The 27,650-nt window shown below is 40.5% G+C and overlaps 1 protein-coding gene across 1 annotated transcript; it reads left to right on the top strand.

The window, feature by feature from the left end:
* Positions 1-94: 94 nt before the first annotated feature.
* Positions 95-13,053, top strand: LOC126260397 (dynein axonemal heavy chain 12-like). The gene is made up of 5 exons (XM_049957725.1): positions 95-114; positions 295-408; positions 453-593; positions 12,492-12,643; positions 12,779-13,053. The coding sequence occupies exons 1-5, from the start codon at positions 95-97 to the stop codon at positions 13,051-13,053; spliced, it is 702 nt and encodes a 233-aa protein (XP_049813682.1).
* The last annotated feature ends 14,597 nt before the right edge of the window (positions 13,054-27,650 follow it).

Raw genomic sequence — 27,650 nt, 5'->3', positions numbered from 1 at the left:
TTTCTGGTACTTAAACATTTGAATGGTATGACCTTTTACAGTTTGTGTTTTAGTAGTAATTTTCTCTTGTTATATTATTTCCAGTTGTTCACTGATGTATAAGCATTTAACTCGGTATATAATTGTAATCTTTCTTCTTATTTTTCTTGTTCTTCTTCTTATACTTGCTATCTAATTACATCGTGGTGTTGTTATTGGTTTGCATGGATGCACTGCTTGTAACCATTCTAGGTGAGAGCACCGGAATGTACTCATTGCCTGTTATTAATCTTTACCTTGTTTATAACAATTTAGTCATGGGCATATTAGCATTATAATTGAGCTAATGTACAAACATGAAATAGATTATATTGAAAATGATGACCATTTAATTCTACTTTTTTATCTTGTGATAGATTTATTTTTACAGTTACTGTTATTTTATGACAATTATTGTTGTTGTCTGCCTTCAGCTTAGGTTCAATGAGCATAGAGGAACGTCTGAAGCTGCTTACAGACACATTCACTATCAGTCTTTATCAGCAAGTATCTCAGTCTCTCTTTGAAAGAGATAAGTTGACATTTTCTTTCATTCTCTGCAGCAGAATCATGATGTAAGTAAAAACGAAAGTTCCATATTTACCCTAATGTAAGCAGTACAAGTAAGAACTAAATGTCACATGATACATATCTTTAAATGATTTATCATTTCATTGTACCTAAAGATGACTGCAGAGAGAGATCACAGAAAATAAATTATGAATGGTAATTGTGTAAATTTCTTAAACTGGGATGTTAGAATAACTGTCTTTAAGAGGCATTACAACTATAACTTAAGACTGTAGAACACACTTGAAATGCACCATGGATGTTAATAAAAGATGAAGCATTTCCAGATAACTGTTTTAATCTATTTGATTCTGCTCCTGTTAAATGATGAATGTACTTTCTCATGTGATGATATTGACAACATGTGTAACCTTTTTTGAAACTGGGGCATAGTTTCATGTTTTTGTTTACTTATGTGTTGTGATGAGAGATTAACAATCTTTCACTTTGGGCTGGAGTATTATTAAATTGTCATGTGGGACTCATGTATGGATACATTCTGCAAAGTGAGTTTCCCTTCTCATTTGAATGAATCTGTATGGCCACAGGACCATGCACAAGACACAGTTCCTCCACATTTGACCATTATGTAACGTGCTGCTATTTTGAACAAGTGCTACAGAGAAACTGTTCAAGATAATGAAACAATTTAAATGTAAAACTGAAGAGGAGAAAAAATGAAGATTTTGTTTCTTACCTTAACTGGTTTTTATGTGATTTTCATTTGTTGCTCTGCACACATCAAAATGATACTCAATTCCATGCCATATTTTTTGTAGCTCTGGTGTTGGTCATGATGGCTGTCCAAATTTTCTCTCAGAGATGCCTCAAATTTCAATTTTTTCTGTATAGACAATGTTCTTTACAAAGCCCCAGAAAAAGAGGTCCAAAGAGGTAAGAAGAGGACTTATGGGAGGCCAGGGGACAGGTGCATCCCTGCCTATATGAGCACTTTAACTGACAAAACATATACTATCAAAGGGAGAGCCACCTGTGAAATGACGCATCATATACCAGCTTTTAAGTAAGCACTGTTTGGCCTTTTACATCAGCATGACCACAACCAAATTATCAGTTATGATGAATGGGCATAGGCAGAGGGTGTATACTACCAACACACAATATCCTATTTTAGATCATGCACTACAACATAACAGTCATGACCTTGGTGCTTGTTTCACCGCATGTGCCATCTGGATTCTTCCCCCAGACACCAGTTTCTCAGAACTCTGCAGATGGCAATTAGTGCAACAATATGTCCTTGGTTCACATCACCCAACGTGCTTTAATGTATTCTGATTTCTTCTGTCTAAACATTTCTTCATGGTAACAACTCCTTTCTGCACTTCGTTTAGTTTTCTACATCTTTCATTTTCTTAACTGTCTATTTTTTGCTCCCCCCCCCCCCTCTCCCCACCTCCCACCACTGTTACAAGAATGCACTTAGCTCTTCACTCTTATTAACTTGTGCATGATGTTTAAGCAGTAACCTCTGCCTTGCATATTACCCTGTCTTCCGCCTTTAAGGTCTCAGGTTTTCAAATCTCATCTGGTGCAGTTCCTAACAATCAGTCTTTCATTCTCATCCCTTCTGGTAAGTCTCCTCTGACCCATGGTTCACTGTAACTCTCCCAAAATCTACTCCTTTTCATAGACCTCTCTAGTCAGTTTCCTTCACCCTGGTTGCTTCGTCTTCAGCACTTTTGCATGAAGAAGGAGGCACTGGCTCCAAAAGCTTACCCCCTTCTTTTATGTGTGTGTTCTGCCACCAGTTAGTGAGTAGATTTTTTTATCTCCCCAGTTATACTATTTTGTCAAAAATTGATTGATCTCATTGCTACATTTAAAAACTTTAACACTACAAGCAACAAATAACCCATAATATAAGGTTAAGACAAAATTGTCTCCCATACAACACATGTTCATTTTTCACTAGTTTATAAGTAAAAATGAAGAATATTTTTAGGCTATACCTACATTATAAAAAAAATTCTGTGTTTTATTTGCAGGTGTAAAGAATTTCATACTACAAAAATATTTTTTTTATGGTGCTTACACTGACAAATGGCACCATTGAATAATTTCCAGATGAAGATGTACTGTAAAGGTGTGAAACTCTCATTATACAGAGCCAGCACTTCATAAAGTTCTATTGATGAAAAAATGATGACTAAAAACGTAATTTGGTGACCACAGAACCCTTGCAGTGATGTCAGAACCCTTACCATGTCTTCACTATGGCAGTTAAAACTACATTTTCACCTCATGCCAGATATTATGTGCACTTTATGTGTGCAAGTAATGTGACATTGAATCTCTGGCCCTCAGTAATGCATAATGATAAAAAAAGTTTCAGGGTTCCCCAAGAACATCATCTAATGAACATATGGTAAAAATGTTGGTGATTTGCATTGAACAGAAATTATAGAAGTGGCTATCCCCTCAGTTTGTACTTTTGGTATCCAATAATCATGGTATTTGGGGTCTTCTCAAGAATCACTTATGAACAAATGGTACTTTCATAAGCCATCTAAGGCCCACCATAGACCACACCTAATACAAAAGAACCAACTGAAACGCTCAATTTGCATGGGCTGGAGGATGAATGTACTATTTAAATTTTAACCTTGTACTACAGGATAGCTCCAGTATCCCCATTCTTCCAATAGGTGTACAAATGGTCATTAAGCCAAGAGCTATCCAAATCACTTACCCATTTATCTCTGTGCTCAACAGACCTCAAAATATAGGCACCTGAAAAATGACATTATTGCATACGGCTTTTTGGAACACAGTGGTACTGTGCTCTGTCCTACATGGTCTGATCTTCCACTTTTAATGATTGCTCACCTGATATCAAGCCTTCATAAAAGGTTGAAGCTGGTTGATGATATTTCTCTTCCAAATGTTGAAATATCTGATGAATAATGTGAAGTAATTTCATTTTTATTTACAGTTAGCTGTTACCTAAGGCTGCACTCCCATATCATTAATTTTGTTATGGTGAGTGATGGTGAGTAACTAAGGTATTGTGCAGGCAATACCAACAACTGTCCTCACATATCTGTCATGTTGGGTAAGCATAGCTGATGATTTATGGTACCACCACCACCCTCCCCCCCTCCCCACCCCCTACCCCCCCCCCACACACACACACACACACCAGCCACTCCTAGCTGAATTAATACACAATGATGCAGCACATCACAGCCAAGCAGAGCAGTGCAGGAGGTCATGGGGAGAAGTGCACACCTATGTGCTGTGCTATTGAAGTAGCTATATATTATACAAGGTGTACATTATGCAAAATGTTGAATAATTATTTAACATGGTTTTGTTCACTGATGGAAAAAAAGATTCCATTCCCTACTTCGCCTCATGTTTCTTCTTTTTACTTTCTAGAGAAGCTTATGTTCTTCCTCATGGTTCAAATCATGTCCATATACATTTCATCCAAATCGGTTCAGGGCTTTAGTCGTGAAAACATAACGGATAGAGTTACTTTCGCATTTAATAGTGTTGTTGTGGAAGTACGGATTAAAAATGTAGAAGATTGTATAAGAATTGTATTTATTATGTTGAACTGTGTTATGTGGAATATATCAACCAATAAAAGAATTTTCACAAATGTGATTAAGTTTAAAAGTTAAGGAGTAAACAGCTTTTACAAAGAGTGAAAAAATTTTCCCTAATTCACATAATATTCCTAAAATCAGTAACTATTTTACACTACTCCTTGTATACAGTAAGCTATGCTCTTCCTCAGAGTTCAAGTTATCACCATACAAAATTTCAGCAAAATTGGTTCGGTAGTTTAATCCTGAGAAAGACAATAGTTACTTTCACATTGAAATATTATTATAGATCAATAATCTTTGTCTGATTATCAACTATGTCCCAACCAATAGTCTAAACGTATAAACCATGTGAAAAGTTATATATAGACAATATATATTGAATAGTTATCTGCTAGTATATGTGGAGTCAAACTCGTTGGACACAAAATGTACATTTTTTGTGGCTAACATTTTAATTATTTGACACACATTAACTGACTAGTAGCGACACATAGATGTTGCCAGTTTGACTACTCACTTATAATGTGGTGTTTTATGTTCTGGTAGCTAAGAGGGATTGCATGCTCTTGAAGAAATGAATGCCAACTGGTGACTGTGACTATATACTTTAATCAAAACCAAGTACATAATGTTTACTTAATTGCTATCCATTTACATAGAAGAAGGGATTGGTTGGTAGGACATGTTTTGAGGCATCAAGGGATCACAAATTTAGCATTGGAGGGCAGCGTGGAGGGTGAAAATCGTAGAGGGAGACCAAGAGATCAATACACTAAGCAGATTCAGAAGGATGTAGGTTGCACTAGGTACTGGGAGATGAAGCTTGCACAGGATAGAGTAGCATGGAGAGCTGCATCAAACCAGTCTCAGGACTGAAGACTACAACAACAACAACATCCATTTACAGATGCACCTAATACTAGGAAACAAAATTTGTTATCGCATTTTTAATACAGGGTGACACAGAATAACAGGAATGTTTGAAATGGCTAGTGGCAACCATGGCCAGGTGGCAGCACTGCGGTTTGTGACAGTTAGTGAGTAAACAGTCTGCTGTTTCAGTAATCATGGATCAGTGGAATGGACAACAGTGTGCGTTAGCCATAAAAATGTTTTATAACAACAACGGTAGTTTGGTAGTTGCACAGAGGGAGTTTCGACATTTTTATAAATTAGGACGTCATGGTGCCATTAATTTGAAACATGCGATAAAATGCTGAATTAATAACTTTGAAGAGACTGCATCTGCCCTCAAGAAGAAACCAACAGGACTAACAAGAAGTGTGCATTCTCCAGTGAGCATTGATGTTGTACGTGAGTCTGTCTTATGGAACCCACGGCATTCAATTCATAAGCAAGCAGCAGTGGTTGGAATGTCCCAGGAGAGTGTTTGCAGAATTCTTGATCTTGATTTAAAATTTCATCCATAGAAACTACAGATGGTGCAACAATTAAGGACAATGCTTACCAGTTACGATTAGGATTCTGTCAACAAATGATAACAAAAATAAACAATGACGATGAATTTCTAAACAGGTTGTGGATGTTGGATGGGGCTCATCTCACAAGTTATGTGAATAAACAGAACTATCATTACTGGGCAAAGACAAATTCTAATGATGTTCATGAGCACCCTTTACATGCTAGTAATGTGACAGTATGGTGTGTTGTTTCATCACATGGGACTATCAGACCATATTTTTTCACAAAAACAAGGAAACACAATAACCATCAATGCTGATTGTTACATGGAGAGTTCACAAACTTTAGTTGCACCTGCATTGAACAACTTTCCACACTTTCAAGAAGCCTGGTTTCAGTGGGACGTAGTGACATCACACACTACATGGCAATCAATGGCATAAATGTGAGAATTGTATGGCAGCTGTGTGATCTCATGATTTGGTAACATTCCCTGGCCCCCTAGATCACTAGATTTATCTGTTCGTGATTTTTTCTTGTGGGGCTACCTCAAGAGCAAAGTCTACATAGCTTGAACAAGAACTCTGGATTAGTTAAAACACAGAATTTGGGATGCAGTTCACAGTAACTCAGCTGAGATGTTGCAGCGGTCAATGAGGAATCTCAACAGCAGATTTCATAAATTTATTCGTACAGGAGGACACCATCTGAAGAATGTAATTTTTAACCCTTTAACTGCTCTGGACATGTTAACGTGTGCGCCTTTGTACTTGTTCCTATGTGCTCCGAACGTGTTTATGCGCGCCACTAGTCCTTCTACCTGGTACTCTGAATGTGTCTACATGTAGACATGTTCAGAGTACCAGGCATAAAGATTAGTGGCACACATAAACATGTTTAGAGCACACAGGGACAGGTACAAAGGCGCACGTTAACACGTCCAGAGCAGTTAAAGGGTTAAAAAAATTATAAATGCCATCAATGTTTCGTAAATAACAAAGGTGTAAAGTTTCAATTAGTATGAATGCAATTTCTTTTGTTCATCACTTCTAGTTTTATTGGATTATGGAAATGTTCCTCTTTTTCTGTGTTATCCTGTATCATCTTAAAAGATAGCAAAACTGGAGTAAACAAAATTACAATGGACAAAAAATCAAGTCTGTTTAACTATTAGCTGTATAATAAAATAAAATAAAAATTATAGGTACTACTTTTTAAAAATAGTTTCTTTACATGGGGATTCCCAAAGATGCCAAAAAGTTATGAGGAAGTAAAATTTTCTAATTTACACAATTAATGCAACTGTGGTGAATGGAAGCAGTAATCCAGAATGGCGGCAGGGAAGGGGTTGGGACAGCAGCATACGTGGAGAGGGAGAGAAATGAGTGCTGTCTGACTGAGCATGCAGGGCCTTGATGGTGGCAAGACAAGGCTGCCAGGTGCAGTGTCAGGATGCTGTGGATGACGGGAGGAGGGGGAGGGGGGGATATGGAGCAATAAAAGAATGGAGCAGAGAAGGGTAAAGACCGAAGGATTGCATTATCAGCGAGAAGCACACAATGATGGTGAGGGGATATTAATTGGGAGGTGGTAATTTGACAGAGTGGATGGAAACTGTTTGGTGGAGGGTGTAGTGTGAGTTAGTAGGTTAAAACTGGTTGAGTCCAGGATGATTTTGGGAGCAGATAACACATTGTAAGGCTAACTCCCATCTTTGCAGATCAGAAAAGATGGTGGTGTAGGAGAGGATCCAGATTGTGAAGCAGCTATTGAAATCAATCATTTAGTTGCATGTTGGAACACATCGTGGTCCACTCTGCTCTTGGCCACAATTTGGCAATGGCCATGCATCCTAGTGGACATATGGTTGGTAGTCATACTAATACAAAAGCTGTGCAATGATTGCAGCAGAGCAGGTGTATGGCATGACTGCTTTCACAGGTGGCCAGCCTTTTATGGGATAGGATAAGCCTGTGATAGGACTGGAGTAGGAAATGCTAGATGGATAGATTGGGTAGGTCTTGTACATGTCCTCCACATGGATATTATCCCTGTGGCAAGGGTTTGGATTTGGGAGTGGCATAGGGATGGACTATAATGATGTGGAGGTTGGGTGGGATTACAGAACAAACTTTAAGAGGAGTGGGAAGGATCTTCAATAGGATGGCACTTATTTCAAGACCTGGTGATACATAATCAAAGCCCTGTGATGGATGCTGTTCAGTTGTTCAAGGTACTGTATGATGAATGCAGTGCTCCATTGTTGCTGATTCCTGGAAATAATGAGAAGATTGGGGATGTGTGGGGATATGGTACATGCAATATGTTTCCGGACTAGGCCGGGAGGCAGGTGCTTGTCTGCAAAGGCCTTTGTGAGACCTACAACTTACTGGGGAAGGAAGGTCTTGTCACCGCAGATATGCCATCCCCAGGGAGGGATTGTTTGGTTTGGAAGGGATGGCAGCTGTTAAAATGCAGGTGCTGTAGGTGGTTGTTGGGTCTAGTGTGGGCAGAGGTGTGGGTGGAACCATCAGACAGAAGGAGGTCAATGTCCAGGAATGAGGCATGCTGGCTTAAGGACAACCAGGTGAAGCACATGGGAGAGGTGTTGAGTTTGTGAAGGAATGAAGATAGGTTTCTTGGCCTTGAATCCAGATCATGAAGATATTGTTGAAGTACCTGAACCAGAACCTGCATTTGAGGTTTTGTGAGGCTAGGAAGGATTTTGTCTAGATGACCTGTAAACAGGGTGGTATAGAAGGGTGCCATGTGGATGCCCATGGCTGTGCTGTGGATTTGTTTGTATACCTTCCCTTCAAAGGAGAAGTAGTTCTGTGTTAGGATAACGTTAATAAGGTGTAAGGTGTATGAAGGACATTGGGAGAGGTAGTGTTCAATACTGACAAGGCCATGGGCATGAGGGATGTTGTAATATATGAAAGTGGCATCAACAATGACAAGTACAAATTCAGAAAGTAAAGGGGTGGTGATGGTGGCGAATTGATGAAGGAAGTGTTTGGTGTTTTTGAAGTTTCCCCAATGCCATCCTTGCCACAATGTACTCCAGCTCCATCTTTCTGTGCCACTTCACAAAGGTATCCATTCCCAGATAATGTTACTGTGAAATCCCTACTACATGCATCATGTCAATGAAATTGAATCCCTTGGACTCCAGCACCTGGAAGAGCATTCCAGATACTGCCTCCATAAGTTATCCTGCCTGCTGACATCATACTGCTGTCTTCGGGAATCATTATCCAATCCCTATCCCACTCCAATCCCCGATCCTACTCCTCATCAAGCCCTCATCACACCTAGACCTCACATAGCTGATGTTTTCAACTTTCCCTGTACCCTGTTGTCAACAGTATCCTGTTATTAATGTTCCCAACAAAATCCTCAACCCCAGGGAAGTTTCAGTCCTATTGAAAGACGTCACCTTCAGCTCTAAACCCAAATCTAATCATGTTGGAATTGTAAAAGATGTACTCTCATTCTCCTGATCCCTACAATGGAAAGACTTCTTTGCCACAAAACCCATCCAACCAAAGTTAACCTAATCCAAACATTGAACCTCCCACCCTCAGTTCATACCATGATCCAATTGTGATACTTCCCCCTCACATGCAACCAACCTGTTGGTCACTTCTCAGGAATTCCTTACCTCCAACTAGTCCTCACCATCCTTCCCTAGGTCCCTTCTTGAGGACACCAAACTTTCAGCAGAAGAAAGGACAGTCATACTCAGTCCCTAAACAGATCCTGACCTAATCATCCTACCTGCAGACATAGGTTCCACCACTTTCGTTATGAATCATAGTGACTACCTGGAGGAAGCACTCTGCCAATTGTCTTACACCTCTAAACTCTGCTAGAGTGATCCAATCCCAGAAGTCCAACATAACCTCCAGTCCCTGCTTAAAATCTGAAGACCTTCACAGAACCTCTCCCCCAAATCCACTCCTGTGACATCCAAAGACCCACCTTCTATATGCTCTCCAAAATCCACAAACCCAACAATCTTGAGCACCCCATTGAAGCTCGTTATTGTACTCCCACTGAAAGAATTTTGACCCTCATTGACAAATCCTCCAATCAATGTGCCTGAATTGTAATCTCCCATGCCAAAGATATCCTTCACCAACCCTCTACTGTCCCCACCCTTTTACCTTCTTGATCACTACACATCACTGTTGATGCCACTTTCCTATACATTAACATCCATCATGCCCCTTGTCTTGTCACTATTGAACACTGCCTCTCCTGAAGTCCTTCACACTCCAAACCCACTGCCTCATTCCTCAAACTCCTACTAACTTTATATCCTCACACACAACCCCTTTGAAGGGAAGGTTTACAAATAAATCCATGACACAGATGTGGACATCCACATGGCACCCTCCTATGCCATCCTGATTATGGGTTTTCTAGAGGAAACCTTTCTAGACCCAATACCCCAAACCCATAGTCTGGTTCAGGTTCATTGATGATATCTTCACAATCTGGACTCAGGACCAAGACATCCTATCTTCATTCCTTCACAAAATCAACAACTCTCCATCTACCTCACCTGGCCCTCCTTAACCCAGCATGACACATTCCTGCATGATCCAAACCACAAACAGATCTTCCATGCATTTCCCCATACACAATCAAATCTTGAGCCACACCTAAGCTCCAACTACAAAGGAGTACCCTCTATGTCAACCAGTACCACCCTTTACTGAAACAACTGAACCATGTCCTTCATCAGGATTTCAATTATCTATTATCACCCCTGAAATGAGGGCTGGCCTACCCAAGACCCTTCCCATCCCAAAGTTATGTTCCATCACCCACCCCACCACCACAACATCCTACTCTGTCACTAGGCCATTCCCAATCCCAACCCCTTCCCACAGGGATTGTATTCCTGTAGAAGACCCAAGTACAAGACCACTCCCTGTCGAAGAGACCCAGGTACAAGACTTGCCCAATCCACCCGATTAACACTTCGTGATGTTCACCTGCTTCATTTCTTCTTTGATAGCCCTTGGTGTCAATATACTGCATTGTTATACTGGCTGAAAAATGAAGGGTGGAATTTTAACACTGACTACTGTAAATGATGTAGCTGACAGTTGCACAATTGTGTTTCACAGTTCTTTACTTTCACTGTTCACAATCCCCCAATATTACACAATTATATGGCCAGTTCACTATTGGTAAATGTTGATAAGCCTCATTAATAGGTTGCAGGTAACATCAGCATACTGCTATAATAGTTTACTGTTGAACATCTATGAGCAGTAAAAACCTAACTACACAGTTCTTGCAGAATAATATGGTACATATAACACTATTTTTCAAATAAATTAAACAGACATTGTCATTAATCATTCTAACACAGGGCCTATTTGTGTTACACTTATTCTACTGTTAAGTTGATGCATTGTTGTTAATCTAATCAATACATGTTTCACATCTGAAAATCGGCTGTGGACTGACTGTCTCGGGACCAAAAATTGGACCTTTAGATATCCAAACAATAATAGCACTGCAACTATACATTGCTTGATGTTTAAGTTACAGAAATTACAGTTAAAACATAACTCATTCAATTAACTGAATACATAAAAAAAATCCTTCTTTTTAACTGTTCTTTCTGCCACAAAAGTTAGGCCGAATTTTTTGTTTAAATAATGAAATTAACAGATATAGTTATACAGACAATAATTTTTACAAACTTGGTAATTATTTTGGAATTAATTAAGGACTGGCTTTGCTAATATGTTTTTGAATAGAGCCAAATAAATACTTTAAGAATCCTAGTAGTTCTTCTTCCAAATGTTTATAATTAGTACAGAATGTATATTTGTTTATAAGTTGAAAATAGAATCTAAGTCACGAAACAATTACTGATTTCACCGTATAATGATCTGTAGCAAAAGATATTAATTAGGAATGGTCAAAATAAATTAGGAAATTAGTTACATACACAAAACTAAGCACAAAACTAGACCTGGTGCTATATTCCTTAAGACTGAGAGCCAACCTTTCCCTTTTATGGACATTCAGATTATATTCATGCATGTTAATGGTAATTAGCGAAAAATGAAAGTAAAATGAATTTAAGGAGGTAGATAGCAAAACAAGAGAGGAAGTAAAGAGATTCCAGCTTGGTTTGTCACAACTTCCTATTCCAGTCCTATCACAAGCTTATCCTGTCTCCATAAGAGGCCAGACCATCTGCAAAAGCAACCATGTAATAGTGCAGCTCTGCTTCACTCATTGCACTTTTTTTGTGTTGTTATGACTATGAATCAGCTGTCCATCAGGATGAATGGCCGCTGCCAAATGGTGGCCAAGAGCAAAGTGGACTACCCTGTGGCCCAACATGCAGCTGAACATAATGTGCTTGATTTCAATGGCTGCATCACAACCCAGACCTTCTGGATCCTCCCCTCCACCACCAGCTTTTCTGAACTGCGCAGATGGGAGCTATCATTATAGCAAATTCTCTACTCCCAAAATTGTCCTCTACCCAACAGTTTCCAACCCCTTTGTCCTACCACCTCTTCCCGATTCTTGTCCCGTCATCCTCATTGTGCGCCACTCTCTACCGATGCACCCACCTGTGTTTACAGATATGAAACTAAACTTTGATTCCAAATGTGTCACGAGATGATCCGTGTCCTTCTTTACACTATCTTGTTGGATACCCAGAAATATTATTGAGCTATCATTTCACAGTGAAAGCAAGTAAATTCAGCTTTCTGTAATTTTCATGCTCATGGAAATGTTCATGATTGTTTTGTGTTGTATTTAATCTTGTGTCGTGTATTTAAATATTTTACCAGAATTAGTTGGAGTAGGTCTGATTATATATGATACTACTTATTTAATGTTGTTGCATCACTACAGAGCACAAGATGAACTGTCAAGGGAAGAATTCATGTTTCTTGTGATGAGCATTGTTGATGTTGAAAGTTTAGAGCCTAACCCTGCTCCTGAGTGGCTAAGAAATGAGGCATGGAGTATGCTCTGCCAGATAGAAGTATTGCCCGCTTTCAGTGGTGAGTGAAATTGCAGTGGCTCAAATAAAATAAGTCTCTTAGAAATTTAACTTAAATATCATAGCATCAGACATTCAAAATGCAACATGTATTACCTATTTGCTTAAAATGAATTACATTTACATCTTTGTTCAGGTTTCAAAGAACATTTCAAGAAGCAAATAAGTGGGTGGAAGCAGTATTCTACTGATGTGGATGCCTCATTGGCTAAGTTGCCTTCTCCTTGGGCACAGCGTCTCTCTCAGTTTGAAGCACTGATCCTTATTCGGATATTCCATCCAGATAAGGTATCTGGTAAAGATAACTTCAATGACAGAACAGTCAATGAATGCACATGTGTGTGCACATGCACACTTATACAGACACATACACACACAAATAACCGAATCACTTGTCAGAAAGCAGTATAGATGATTAACAACTGGCTATCCAAGTATTGTTTCTTCATTTTATTGCTGTCACTCTTCTGAACTTATCTGGTAAATAAGAGGGTAAGTAAAGATATTATTACCTAAATATGGATTTAATTAAAATGGAAATCACTATTTATTAATGTGTAGAAGCCATAGGTCACTTTGAGTTGTGAGATATTAAGGGATTTGTAGCATGCACTGCTCCTGGCTCCTGGCCAGTGTAACTGCTTCATCTGTTCAAGACACTGAGTCTGCACATCCTTGATATGATGCCAGAGATTGATGACGCCAGTTAATGAGAATCCTCAGATCAAGCAGTTGTGCATTTTTAAGAAGTGATTTATTTACTCTCACCTGATAACTGATTGCATCACAGATGTCTTTAATGAGGTTTATAGGTGTTGAATTTTGTGACCATACCATCAAAAGAAATGCCCTATCATTATTTTCAAACCACCATCATACTATTATGACATGTTGACAGTGACAGATTGGTAGTAACAATGTTGAGGTTGTCCATTGCACTTTTGCTATGAATTAAGAGGTTGTATTCCCTTCATATATATTGGACAAGTTTAATTTTATTAATCTCAATTAGACTGATAGGCACATGCTACTATGTAGCAACACTAAATACCTAGTAGTACCCTTTACTTTCCTATTTCTCTTGATGTTTTTATGATTTAATTCTTGGTATTCCACTAAATTACACTTCAATTGCAAGCTCATTTTTCCAAGTGCGAAGAGATTGGAAGCTATTTTTTTAACTTTCTAAAATTTTCCATCAAAATTGTTCATAATTGCTAAACAAACAATCATCCAGTAATATGTCAATAACAATCACTTCTCAAAGATATTATTGTTCATTACTCTTTGTATAATTACAAATGCTATTAACTCTGCTTATTACTTGATATAAGTCACAACAGTATAGTTATTTCCTTGTCACCTGGTTATTCCCTATAAATATGTTTGTGTGGATATAAAGTAAAGTCTCACTATACCTATAGTCAATAATATTCAGTTCAGTATTTGCACATCTTACTGTTTCACACTGATATGAAATAATATGTATGACACCATTTATATTTCATGCATGTTTAATGTACACACATTGAGATCAGATACAGGAGTATAACAATTTCAGTATAAATTCATTTAATTTTACACAATAGCATTATCAGTGGGGTTCGTGACAACGTTCTCTTCTGTTTATCTCAGGAATTGGCCAGCGTGTGCTGCCCCTTTCCACACCAATGGATGATACTGGACCACTCTGTCAGAAACTTGTGCACTCAACATGAACAAACAAAAGGAACACATTGCTTTAAGACAACAATTCACAATACAACATTATATTTTTAGAATTAAATATTTTCAGATTACCTGATGGTGCATAGGTGGGAAAAGATGACTATTTTAGTGAACAAATTTGAAACATTACACCATGTCTTTGGAAACTATCACAGAGTTAACAGTCATTCATATGGATGTCTCATGCAGCAGTATAATGCACTCATGAATGGTGTATATTCGTTATGTCATTTGCAAGCAACACTGCATGATATAATCACAGAAATCAACAAAACCAATGTGGAATGTACAGCAAATGTATCTGTTAGGACAGTGTGGCAAAATTTGGTGTTAATGGGCTACGGCAGCAGATGACCGACGTGAGTGCCTTTGCTAACAGCATGACACCACCTGCAGTGTCTCTCCTGAACTATGACCATATCAGTTGGACCTTAGACTACTGGAAAACCATGACCTAGTCAGATGACTCCCAATTTCAGTTTGTAAGAGCTGATGGTAGAATTCACGTGTGGCACTGACCCCATGACACCATGGACCCAAGTTGTCAACAAGACACTGTGCAAGAGGATGTTGATTCCACATGGTGTGGGACGTGTTTATGTGGAATGGACTGGGTCCTCTGAAGTTTTGGCAATCCGAGACCATTTGCAGCCATTCATGGATGTCATATTACCAAACAACAATGGAATTTTTATGGATGACAATGCACCATGTCACTGGGCCGCATTTGTTCATGATTGGATTGAAAATTGAGCAGACAGTTTGGCCACCCAGATCACCCAACAAGAATCTCATCAAACATTTATGGAACATAATCGAGAAGTCAGTTCATGCACAAAATCCTGCACTGGCAACTCTTTTACAATTGTGGATGGTTATAGAGGCATGACTTCCAATGACTTGCTGAGTCACTGCTGCATCAAGTTGCTGCATTACTCTGGGGAAAAGGAAGTCTGACAAATTAGGAGGTAGCCCATTTCTTTTGTCACCCCAGTGGGTGCGTCCTTACAAGGTCATCAACACAATGTAATATGGAGAATGTTTATCTGATCAACTAACTCACTTGCTTTGTCCCTCCCTAGCATTCACTTCAGATACAATCATAAGTGAAAATAATCTTGAATCAAAAAACAAACATATCCAGGTCACTGACTACAGAGACCCAATTTAACAATTCCAAAAACATGCAATGGCATGGTATTCTTACTTGCCACTGTACGTTACTATCAGTAATGTAGTCTTGATGACAAACCACTATTTCTTACGTAATAAATTTTGCCAATTATATCCTGACTCCAAATTAGTTCTTTTTCAAAGACAAAAGCTACAAACAAATCTGCAGCATTGCCATGAGCTCTTCTATAGCCCCTTCTACAGTAACATGCTATTCACAAAATTAGAGGAATCCTTTGTATCTATTCAACATCAAAAACTGCTTGTCTGATTTAAGTTCATTGATAACTTCATCATGACTGGAGAGGTGGCAATGATACCTCTGATCTTTCCTTCAGAAATCTCTCATTCCAATTAGCTACATTCCTAAATGTTGATCTGCACCTTTTAGGTGGATCTATAAAAATCAATATTGACAGCACTAACCACCAATGATACCTATGTTTTGATTGATATCACCTCCCTCCTTTACAACCGTGGAATAATAGATTTTGTAGAAAACAGTCTGCTCACGGTGACAATGAAGTCTATGACAATGAAGATATGTATCAAACAATGGAAAATCCCGGATCGAATGTAACAATACCAGAGAAGGAAAGTTGCTACTCACCATATAGTGGAGATGCTGAGTCGAGATAGGCACAACAAAAAGATTCACATAATTATAGCTTTCGGCCATTAAGGCCTTTGTCAGCAGTATACACACATAAACACATGCACATACATGCACACACTCACGCAAACGCAACTTGCACCCATGTCTGCAGTCTCAGAGAGCTGAAACTACACTGCAAGCAGCAGCACCAGTGCATGATGGGAGTCGTGACTCGGTGAGGGTAAGGAGAAGGCTGGGGCAGGGATGGTGAGGGATAGTATGGTGGGAGTGGTGGACAATGAAGCATTGCAGTTTAGACAGAGGGCAGGAGAGAAGGTGCGGAGGTGGGAGGGGGTAAGTAGTGGAAACGAAAGATATGAAGAGAAATTAAAAGACTGGATGTGGCGGTGAAATGACAGCTGTGTAGTGCTGGAATGGGAACAGGGAGAGGGCTGGATGGGTGAGGACAGTGACTAACGAAGGTTGAGGCCAGGAGGCTTACGGGAACGTAGGATGTATTGCAGGGAAAGTTCCCACCTGTGCAATTCAGAAAAGCTGGTGTTAGTGGGAAGGATCCACATGGTACAGGGCGTGAAGCAGTCATTGAGATGAGGGATATCATGGTTGGCAGTGTGTTCAGCAACAGAGTGGTCCACTAGTTTTTGGGCCACAGTTTGTCGGTGGCTGTTCATGTGGACAGACAGCTTGTTGACAAAAACAAATCTCCCGTGCCTTATCTTTCCAGTCTCCCACCACCTCCCAAAGTCCCACAGTCCGGCCACAGAGGAGCATTCCCCTTGTAACTCAGTACCATCTGGGACTGGAGCAACTGAATTACATTCTCCGCCAGGGTTTCGGTTATCTCTCGTCATGCCCTGAAATGACAAATGTCCTGCCCACTATCCTTTCCACCTCTCCTACCATGGTATTCCGCCGTCCACTGAACCTACACAGTATACTTGTCCATCCTTGCACAACCCATGCTCACAATCCCTTACCTAATGGCTCATACCCCTGTAATAGACATAGATGCAAGACCTGCCCCATACATCCTCCTACCATCACCAAATCCAGTCCGGTCACTAACGTCACCTATCCCATCAAAGGCAGGGCTACATGTGAAGCCAGTCATGTGATTTACAAGCTAAGCTGCACCCACTGTGCTGCATTCTATGTAGGCATGACAACCAACAAGCTGTCTGTCTGCATGAATGGCCACCGACAAACTGTGTCCAAAAAACAAGTGGACCACCATGTTGCTGAATACTCTGCCAAACATGATATCCCTTATCTCAATGACTGCTTCACACTCTGTGCCATATTGATCCTTCCCACCAACACAAGCTTTTCTGAATTGCACAGGTGTGAACTTTCCCTGCAATACATCCTATGTTCCCGTAACTCTCCTGGCCTCAATCTTCGTTAATCACTGTCCTCACCCATCCAGCCCCCTCCCTGTTCCCATTCCAGCACTACACAGCTGTCATTTCACCACCACATCCAGTCTTTTAATTTCTTTTCATTTCTCTCCTTTCTGCTACTTACCCTCTCCCCCCACCACACCTTCTCTCCTGCCCTCTGTCTAAACTGCAACACTTCATTGTCCACCACTCCCACCATACTATCCCTCCCCCTCCCCATCCCAGCCTCCTCCTTACCCCCACCCAGTCACGACTCCCATCTACACCTACATCCATACTCCGCAAGCCACCTGACGGTGTGTGGCGGAGCATACCCTGAGTACCTCTATCGGTTCTCCCTTCTATTCCAGTCTCGTATTGTTCGTGGAAAGAAGGATTGTCGGTATGCATCTGTGTGGGCTCTAATCTCTCTGATTTTATCCTCATGGTCTCTTCGCGAGATATGCGTAGGAGGGAGCAATATACTGCTTGACTCTTCAGTGAAGGTATGTTTTCGAAACTTTAACAAAAGCCCATACCGAGCTACTGAGCGTCTCTCCTGCAGAGTCTTCCACTGGAGTTTATCTATCATCTCCATAACGCTTTCGCGATTACTAAATGATCCTGTAACGAAGCGCGCTGCTCTCCGTTGGATCTTCTCTATCTCTTCTATCAACCCTGTCTGGTACGGATCCCACACTGCTGAGCAATATTCAAGCAGTGGGCGAACAAGCGTACTGTAACCTACTTCCTTTGTTTTCGGATTGCATTTCCTTAGGATTCTTTCAATGAATCTCAGTCTGGCATCTGCTTTACCGACGATCAACTTTATATGATCATTCCATTTTAAATCACTCCTAATGTGTACTCCCAGATAATTTATGGAATTAACTGCTTCCAGTTGCTGACCTGCTATTTTGTAGCTAAATGATAAGGGATCTATCTTTCTATGTATTCGCAGCACATTACACTTGTCTACATTGAGATTCAATTGCCATTCCCTGCACCATGCGTCAATTCACTGCGGATCCTCCTGCATTTCAGTACAATTTTCCATTGTTACAACCTCTCGATACACCACAGCATCATCTGCAAAAAGTCTCAGTGAACTTCCGATGTCATCCACCAAGTCATTTATGTATATTGTGAATAGCAACGGTCCTATGACACTCCCCTGCGGCACACCTGAAATCACTCTTACTTCGGAAGACTTCTCTCCATTGAGAATGACATTCTGTGTTCTGTTATCTAGGAACTCCTCAATCCAATCACACAAGTGGTCTGACAGTCCATATGCTCTTACGTTGTTCATTAAACGACTGTGGGGAACTGTATTGAACGCCTTGCGGAAGTCAAGAAACACGGCATCTACCTGTGAACCGGTGTCTATGGCCCTCTGAGTCTCGTGGATGAATAGCACGAGCTGGGTTTCACATGACCGTCTTTTTTGAAACCCATGCTGATTCCTACAGAGTAGATTTCTAGTCTCCCGGAAAGTCATTATACTCGAACATAATACGTGTTCCAAAATTCTACAACTGATCGACGTTAGAGATATAGGTCTATAGTTCTGCACATCTGTTCGACATCCCTTCTTGAAAATGGGGATGACCTGTGCCCTTTTCCAATCCTTTGGAACGCTACGCTCTTCTAGAGACCTACGGTACACCGCTGGTGCTGCTGCTCGCAGTGTGGTCTCAGCTCTCTGAGACTGCAGATGTGTGTGCAAGTTGCGTTTATGTGTGTGTGTGTGTGTGTGTGTGTGTGTGTGTGTGTGTGTGTGTGTGTGTGCGTGCGTATCTAGTGTTGACAAAGGCCTTAATGGCCGAAAGCTATAATTGTGTGAATCTCTTTGTTATGCCTATCTCAACTCAGCATCTCCGCTGTATGGTGAGTAGCAAGTTTCCTTCTCTGGTATTGTTGAAAGATATGTATGCAAGATGAGACTAGCAATAATGCAAACTAACCTAAGTCCATATTCCCAAACAAGTTAAATCCAAGCCATATCAGAGTTCCATGTATTACAAATAGAATGCACCAGAATCACCCCACAACCTATATGGTACAGCGCTCCAATGCTTGTACCATAATTCCTCAGCTTGGCCATGGGCCAGCTTATGTGCCAGATCCTGGTATAATCCCATAAAATAGTGTGCTTGAGGAATAGTGACATCTGAGTAGTGGTGCCACAGAGTTTGATAATAATGTTGCATCAGCAACTGGGTTTCCATAGTACTGTGAATGGCACTACCAAGTCCACTCCCCATCCCAAACAGAAAGTGCCAGGGAAGAAGACACAAGCAGTGCATGGTCCACAGGAGTTGTCACAAGGAACAACAACATCTTGGTATCCATGGGGACTGCTGTGGAAGGCCAAGGCAGGATGAAGCTTGATGTAATATGCTCAGACTGCCACAGGACTAGATGGTCTGCCAAGGCTGGAGAAGTAGGTGGCTGCTGACTGGGATGGTGGAGGAGAAGCTGCTTTCAATGTCACTGCAGAGGTCTGTGGAGAAAGGCCATGGTGTATAACATGGATCTGTGGCATACAGTGATCAAAAGCAGGAGTGGGGAGGGGGGGGGGGGAGGAAGTTGGGGGGGGGGGGGGGGGGGCAACCTGCAACCTGTAAGAGACTGGTGTTGATGATGACATGCAGCGGTAGTGGGCATAGCAAATCAAAGAGGGTGTTGTGAGGATGGTCATGAAGCTGCTACACCAGTCTTCATAAATTTAGGATGACCCTGTAAGTTTCTAGAAAACTACAGGGGCATGAGGTGGAGTGTTGGACGTTGTTTCCTTGCAGATCTGGTTCTGGGGGTGCAGATAAAGCTTTCCACATAACTGTTGGAGGCCATATGAGAAGTGCAGTGCAAAGGTGTTGAATCCTATTATAGGCACAAAATTGTTTGAATCATTACAGTTAAATCCTGTCTCATTATGAGAACCCAAGGTGTGTGTTGCCTTCAAGGGCAAAGACTTTTTCCAAGACCATAATCGTAGGGGCAATAGGGACATGAGACACAATGAACACAATATGGGGAAATAAGAATGGGAATCAGTCATGACCAACCACATGGAGCCCGAAAGTGTGCAAGCAACATGAAAGTGTGGATACAGTTCTGTAGCATCTGGGCAAGGAGAGAACCATTGGGGAGGTGCAACAAGGAGGGGTATAACAGGCAGAATTTTGGTCAACCATGTCTGTGATGGAGTCAATATTTAGCCAGAACACATACTGTGTTACCAAAATTTTCATTCCCAATGAGCACATAGGTTTTGCAGCATTTTCCACCAAAGAGAAGGAGATATTATGATCCAACAATGGTTCTGTTCCAAGACCCACAACAGAACCCCTTGATTTAGGTGTAGTTGATGCTACCATTGCCAGAAGAGAGAAATTTGGTCCTGGGAGGCATGTCTGGCCACCCATGTTGTACAAAGTCAACAAGGTGACATGATGATGGATTCTTGTGGGTGATGGCTACGACGTTGTGTGATGTTAAGGGAAAGGTGGAAACAGCTCAATCCCAATAGTAATCGAGGTGGAAAGCACTAATTCATGTTGAAGGCTGGGTCAGGCCCATGGGAACTCAGGACAGTGTGTCCACATTTGTGTGTAATGTTGCTATTAAAAAGTGGACAGAATAGTGAGTATTAGAGAAGTACAGTATACAGTGCTGCAGGCAATGTATGATCCATTCTTATAAGTAATGCTTGGGCCAAGAAATGGTGAGCAATAGGTGATGATCTGGATGTAAAGGAATAATTTAAATAGGGACAGTAAAAATGACAATTAGGGCCTACTGTTCTATTGGAGAATAGGATTTCTGAGAAGCAGATATGATCTTAAAAATGTATTTGATAGGGAACTCAGTTTATAGAGAAGTAAGAGTACTTGATTCAAAAAAATGAAAAATATAGAAGATGTATTTTGTTTGTTCCTTTCACACTCCATCCCTTCTTCCAACTTATTCTACAAAATATTTACTCTTTATAGTAAACAGTTATCCAAAATAACACAGTTAGCAGAAAAGTGAAATAACAGCAAACAATATGATCAAAAGTAGGCAACATAACTAAATTTTTTGAGGAAACAGAGAGCATTACTAATCTCTGGTTAGTAACTTATAAAGATAACTTTAATACACATCTTCCAGTTGAAGCAATAGGTGAGCACAGGTAGGAGATTTTTTCAGTCAAAACCAGTCCACTCAGCACTTTCTTTATACAGTTGTGTAAACCCAGAGCTTGTTAAAGCACTGCAAAACCTCCGCAAACCCCACACAAATGTGTGCTGTTGCTGCTCCTATTTCATCCAGATCATGTTTAGTATTATACTCTAAGTTGGTGGCCAGGCTCCTCTCCTGCTCTTTGTACTATAAGTACATAATCTTTTTCATCAAAATCTCCGGACAAAGGCCCTATGTTCTCTCTCATCTAGAAAACTTTGGCATTATGTTTCCTGACTCTTATAGCGTATTCTACGTCTACTTTTCTCTAGCATTTGACCTATACTCATCCCATAGCTGCAACCTATATGCAGAATTCTTTTGTTTTTACTTGACCAAGTCTCACTGATGCTTTTATTTTATTTCCAGGAACAAGTTATACTTATTGATAACTGGAATTTGAAATGTGATTTCTGAGGTTTCCTTCTTTTGCTTGTAACTTGTTACATTTTCCCAGTTCTTTCTTCTGTCAACCAGTCTAACTCAAAGTATGCCATTTCTAATTCTGTTTGAAGAGCACTGATCTTTCTTACCAGTTCAATGATTCTCTTGTCTCAATAACATAATCTACAACTCCATGGAAGTGCCATATCTGCTACTTCAAAGGACTCCCTGCTATAAGACCCTAATGAAATATCAGCTCACAGTGCTGACATATTTCTCACAGAATGACTAAGCTGCAGCAACATTCACATTTATCACACAGGACCAAAAAGTCAAAAACCTAAATACCCTAACATACTTACACTATAATAAAGTAAGAACTAATTAATATGTATATTGCAGTGAGTTGCAGAGCTAACTTTCTGGGAAGTAGGCATACTTAAACTCAAGAACATTCACTCAACAGAAGTTCTGATTGTGTAACACACAAAATGGATGAATAGTAAAAAGCATGATATATTTTAATAACAGTCTTAAAGAGACACTACCAGGAAAATATGAAAAGCTCTGTAATGTATCCAAAGTAACATGTACCACTTCACACAGTTGGTGCTGATGTCAGAGCACTTAGAGTGTAGTTTGAATGGTGCATGCTGATGTTGCAGGCACATAACATCCAAAGGAAATTATGTGAGTGGAGCAGGGATGTGAGGAATAATTCTAGTATGGTATGGGCTGTTATGGAAAAAGAAGTTGCCGTAAGTTCCTTTGACAAAGGGCAGACTGTTACCACCCATCACCAGGAACGTCTCATAAATGACAAAGCTGATCAGCTGTTTCAGTGCTACTGCTGGGGGAAATACAGAAAGTCATTGAAGCACAGTAAAACCACTAATAGGCAACACAGTTTTTGATGTGCATTCTTAATCACAGAATGTGAAGATCAGATTGTTACCCACTCTGTAAAGCAGGATAAGTGGTCAGGTCTGATGACAGAGTACAGTGCTGGAGTAGGCACAAATCATTCAGCACACTTTGGTGAATATCCAACTCCACACCAGACAACCTGTTCACCCATGTTGATCCAGTGACATCATCAGTAACAATTGCTGTGGTCACAGTATCATAGAATTGGAATTGTGGAACAGTGGAAAAGTGACCTGTTCAGGTAAACCACATCTCTTGTTGCACCAGGTCACAGCTGCTTGAAGCATGCACCGCAATACAAACACAGGGCTTGGGGTTGGGGGGGGGGGGGGGGGGGGTTCTTATGCCTGATCTTCCATCAGACATGTTGTAGTAATTGAAGGCACCAAAAAAGTTGTGGACAGTGGGGACATTATTGTCCATGTCATTATTGTGGACCACTTGCAGCCCCTTCATGTTTTATCTCTTTCTTGATAGTAATGACATCTCCCAACATGATACTTATCATGCTACATTGCTATAAGGAACATGATAGTGAATCAAATTTGCCTGATCTGAACCCACTGGGGCACATCTGAGATGCTGTTGTGTATCAGCTCTGCACCCACAAACCATTGCTCTAAAAATTATGGATTTCTGTGACCTATCTATGAACATGTAATGCTTCTTACCTCTAGAAACATACTACATATATTCAAATCTACACCATGCAGAATTGCTGCTGTGCTGCATTCCAGAGGTGAAGCAACACATTATTAAGCATGTAGTCATAATTTTTTTGGCTCCTCAGTGAATATAAATAGCTGTTATATATCTTTTATGTTGTCTCATCATTAAATAATATGTTCAATACTTTACGAGTTCTTACATATGACTTGAACATACATTTTAATTATCATTACATATATTTTAATGATTCATAGTTGTAGAATCACTTGATACTGTTGGCTTAATTTTTAACAAGTGCAAAAAGCTGCTGATTTTGTATTCACACATACAAATGCCATTTTTCATCTATTTAATTATAATATGTAATTGTATATTATTATAGCATGACTCATTTTACACCACAACATTTAATTTGTTTGCTGGCTCCATTAGTCCATTAGTATAAATGACAACAATTTAAACATTTACTTTTTCTGTTGCAGTTATTATATTTTGTGAGAGACTTCATACAGTCTAAAATGGGGATGAAGTTTGTGAAACCACCACATTTTGATATAGAAAAAGCTTATGAGGATTCTGATGTGATGTGTCCTCTTATATTTATCTCAGAACCACAGTATAATCCTATTGCAGATTTATACAGATTTGCTCAGCGCAAAGAATATGGATCCAAATTTATCCCAATATCACTTGGAGAAGGACAGGTATGTCCTTCACATAGATATTATTACGGTATGGGTGGTAATTAACTGTGCAAGTTATCTCAGAACACATTTCTTGAGGATTATTGATTTAGAGCCTTAGTAATTATCAACTGTACTGGCAGAATAATTTTCTGTAACTTACTACAGTTAGTCACAATTTTTAGAATTATTAATCTCATTAATTTATTAGTGACATGTTTTAGCTACCAGTTGTCATCATCAGGCATCGGGCATACCGATCATTTAAACATTATTTCAGCTGGTATTACTATTAACTAAATTATTGTTAATTTCTTGTGATGCCAGGTTCTTCATTAGGTTGAGAACAAAGAGTCTATGTATAGAAAACGAAAGTACATACTGTGTATTTCTTGCAAAAACACATACTTTCACATAAATATTTTTGATGATGTTACATTGGTGGTTTACAGCTGTGGAGATCAAGCATCTTCCCCCCGTTTTGTAGCATTTTAAGCATTGTTTTTGGTCATGGTTTTACTTAACACAATGTTAGTAAAGTGAAGCTAACACACACACTGCACTTGCATACAAAGTCTTTGTATGCAATTAATATGTTATATTTGCACAGATCATCAGGATACTCTATGTACTCAAGATGGCCAATATACTAACACCAGTTCTGAAAAGTTTTTGGTATCTTTGAGTGTTGACCAATGAAATTTTCTAAAAATTATGTAAAATAATGATTACAAATTTCTTATTTGGTTGCATTTGATATTTTCATATTTTGCATCAATTGTTTCCCTAGGTGAATAATTGATAACAGTCTCATTGTTAAAAATCCATGCATTATCATAAAGTGGAAACTTTCTATTGTTGCGCTGAGTGGGAAGTTATTGTAACCGTAATTGTTGATGTGCTCAGTAGGTAATAGCATTGAGACAATTTCTGAACAAGTTTGTTGAGTTTCTCATGCAATGTTATAAAATAACGACGGTTTTTGTAAAACTGTGTACTGTGTGGGGTGATTTCAGGCAATGACAAAAACGTATAAGAGCAGAGGTGGTGCTACAGTATGGTGTAATTATGACCTGTAACTTTTAGATAAAGCTGTTCATGACATTCAGAGTGGTGAATAATTGTACAGAAAAGCATGTGATTTGTATGGTATACCTAAATCAACCCTACAAATTAAAGTGCAGGAAGCACATCTGAAAAAAATGGGAGGACAGCCAGTGCTAAATAAAGAAGAAGAAGAAGAAATGTTGAAGCAAGGTATCTTGAGGGCTGCACATTGGGGATTTCCCTTCACTAAATTTGATATTAGATATTTAGTTAAAGGCTACCTTGATAAATCTAGCCGAAAAGAGAAGAAATTTCATAATAATTTGCCAGGAGAAGAATGGGTGCATTTATTCTTCAAACGACAGTCAGAAGATCTTTCCATTCACTTAAGTGAAAATATTAAATGAGCTTGTGCAGAAGTAAACAAAGAGACTGTTTATTTAAATTCTTGCAAAACAAATACTTATCTGTAACATATAAAATTCATTATATCATTCCATATCACTTATTCGTAACAAAGGGCTGCCTTAAAATGTGTAATACACTCCTGGAAATGGAAAAAAGAACACATTGACACCGGTGTGTCAGACCCACCATACTTGCTCCGGACACTGCGAGAGGGCTGTACAAGCAATGATCACACGCACGGCACAGCGGACACACCAGGAACCGCGGTGTTGGCCGTCGAATGGCGCTAGCTGTGCAGCATTTGTGCACCACCGCCGTCAGTGTCAGCCAGTTTGCCGTGGCATACGGAGCTCCATCGCAGTCTTTAACACTGGTAGCATGCCGCGACAGCGTGGACGTGAACCGTATGTGCAGTTGACGGACTTCGAGCGAGGGCGTATAGTAGGCATGTGGGAGGCCGGGTGGACGTACCGCCGAATTGCTCAACACGTGGGGCGTGAGGTCTCCACAGTACATCGATGTTGTCGCCAGTGGTCGGCAGAAGGTGCACGTGCCCGTCGACCTGGGACCGGACCGCAGCGACGCACGGATGCACGCCAAGACCGTAGGATCCTACGCAGTGCCGTAGGGGACCGCACCGCCACGTCCCAGCAAATTAGGGACACTGTTGCTCCTGGGGTATCGGCGAGGACCATTCGCAACCGTCTCCATGAAGCTGGGCTACGGTCCCGCACACCGTTAGGCCGTCTTCCGCTCACGCCCCAACATCGTGCAGCCCGCCTCCAGTGGTGTCGCGACAGGCGTGAATGGAGGGACGAATGGAGACGTGTCGTCTTCAGCGATGAGAGTCGCTTCTGCCTTGGTGCCAATGATGGTCGTATGCGTGTTTGGCGCCGTGCAGGTGAGCGCCACAATCAGGACTGCATACGACCGAGGCACACAGGGCCAACACCCGGCATCATGGTGTGGGGAGCGATCTCCTACACTGGCCGTACACCACTGGTGATCGTCGAGGGGACACTGAATAGTGCACGGTACATCCAAACCGTCATCGAACCCATCGTTCTACCATTCCTAGACCGGCAAGGGAACTTGCTGTTCCAACAGGACAATGCACGTCCGCATGTATCCCGTGCCACCCAACGTGCTCTAGAAGGTGTAAGTCAACTACCCTGGCCAGCAAGATCTCCGGATCTGTCCCCCATTGAGCATGTTTGGGACTGGATGAAGCGTCGTCTCATGCGGTCTGCACGTCCAGCACAAATGCTGGTCCAACTGAGGCGCCAGGTGGAAATGGCATGGCAAGCCGTTCCACAGGACTACATCCAGCATCTCTACGATCGTCTCCATGGGAGAATAGCAGCCTGCATTGCTGCGAAAGGTGGATATACACTGTACTAGTGCCGACATTGTGCATGCTCTGTTGCCTGTGTCTATGTGCCTGTGGTTCTGTCAGTGTGATCATGTGATGTATCTGACCCCAGGAATGTGTCAATAAAGTTTCCCCTTCCTGGGACAATGAATTCACGGTGTTCTTATTTCAATTTCCAGGAGTGTATATCACCTAAATCAAATAAAAAGCATGTATAATTTTAAAAAAAGGCAGTAACTGTCCGAATTCGCCCTCTATTTACTGTAACTTCGGACAGAGACTTAAAAAACACATGTGTCCGAAATCACCCCAATCCATGAGGTGGCCTTGGACACTTTATTTAACTCTCTCAGATAAATATACCTACACATACACTTTCTGGTTCTGGGATA

This window comes from Schistocerca nitens, chromosome 5 (genome assembly GCF_023898315.1).
Source record: "Schistocerca nitens isolate TAMUIC-IGC-003100 chromosome 5, iqSchNite1.1, whole genome shotgun sequence".
NCBI lineage: Eukaryota > Metazoa > Arthropoda > Insecta > Orthoptera > Acrididae > Schistocerca > Schistocerca nitens.
The sequence above is the reverse complement of the archived record's forward strand: the minus strand, read 5'-3'. Positions and strand labels throughout refer to the sequence as shown.

Coding starts and splice junctions, on each gene's coding strand:
- LOC126260397 (XM_049957725.1), top strand. CDS start 95: ATGTATAAGCATTTAACTCG. Junction 409..452: donor GTGATAGATTTATTTTTACA/GTTACTGTTATT, acceptor GTCTGCCTTCAG/CTTAGGTTCAATGAGCATAG. Junction 594..12,491: donor CTCTGCAGCAGAATCATGAT/GTAAGTAAAAAC, acceptor GCATCACTACAG/AGCACAAGATGAACTGTCAA.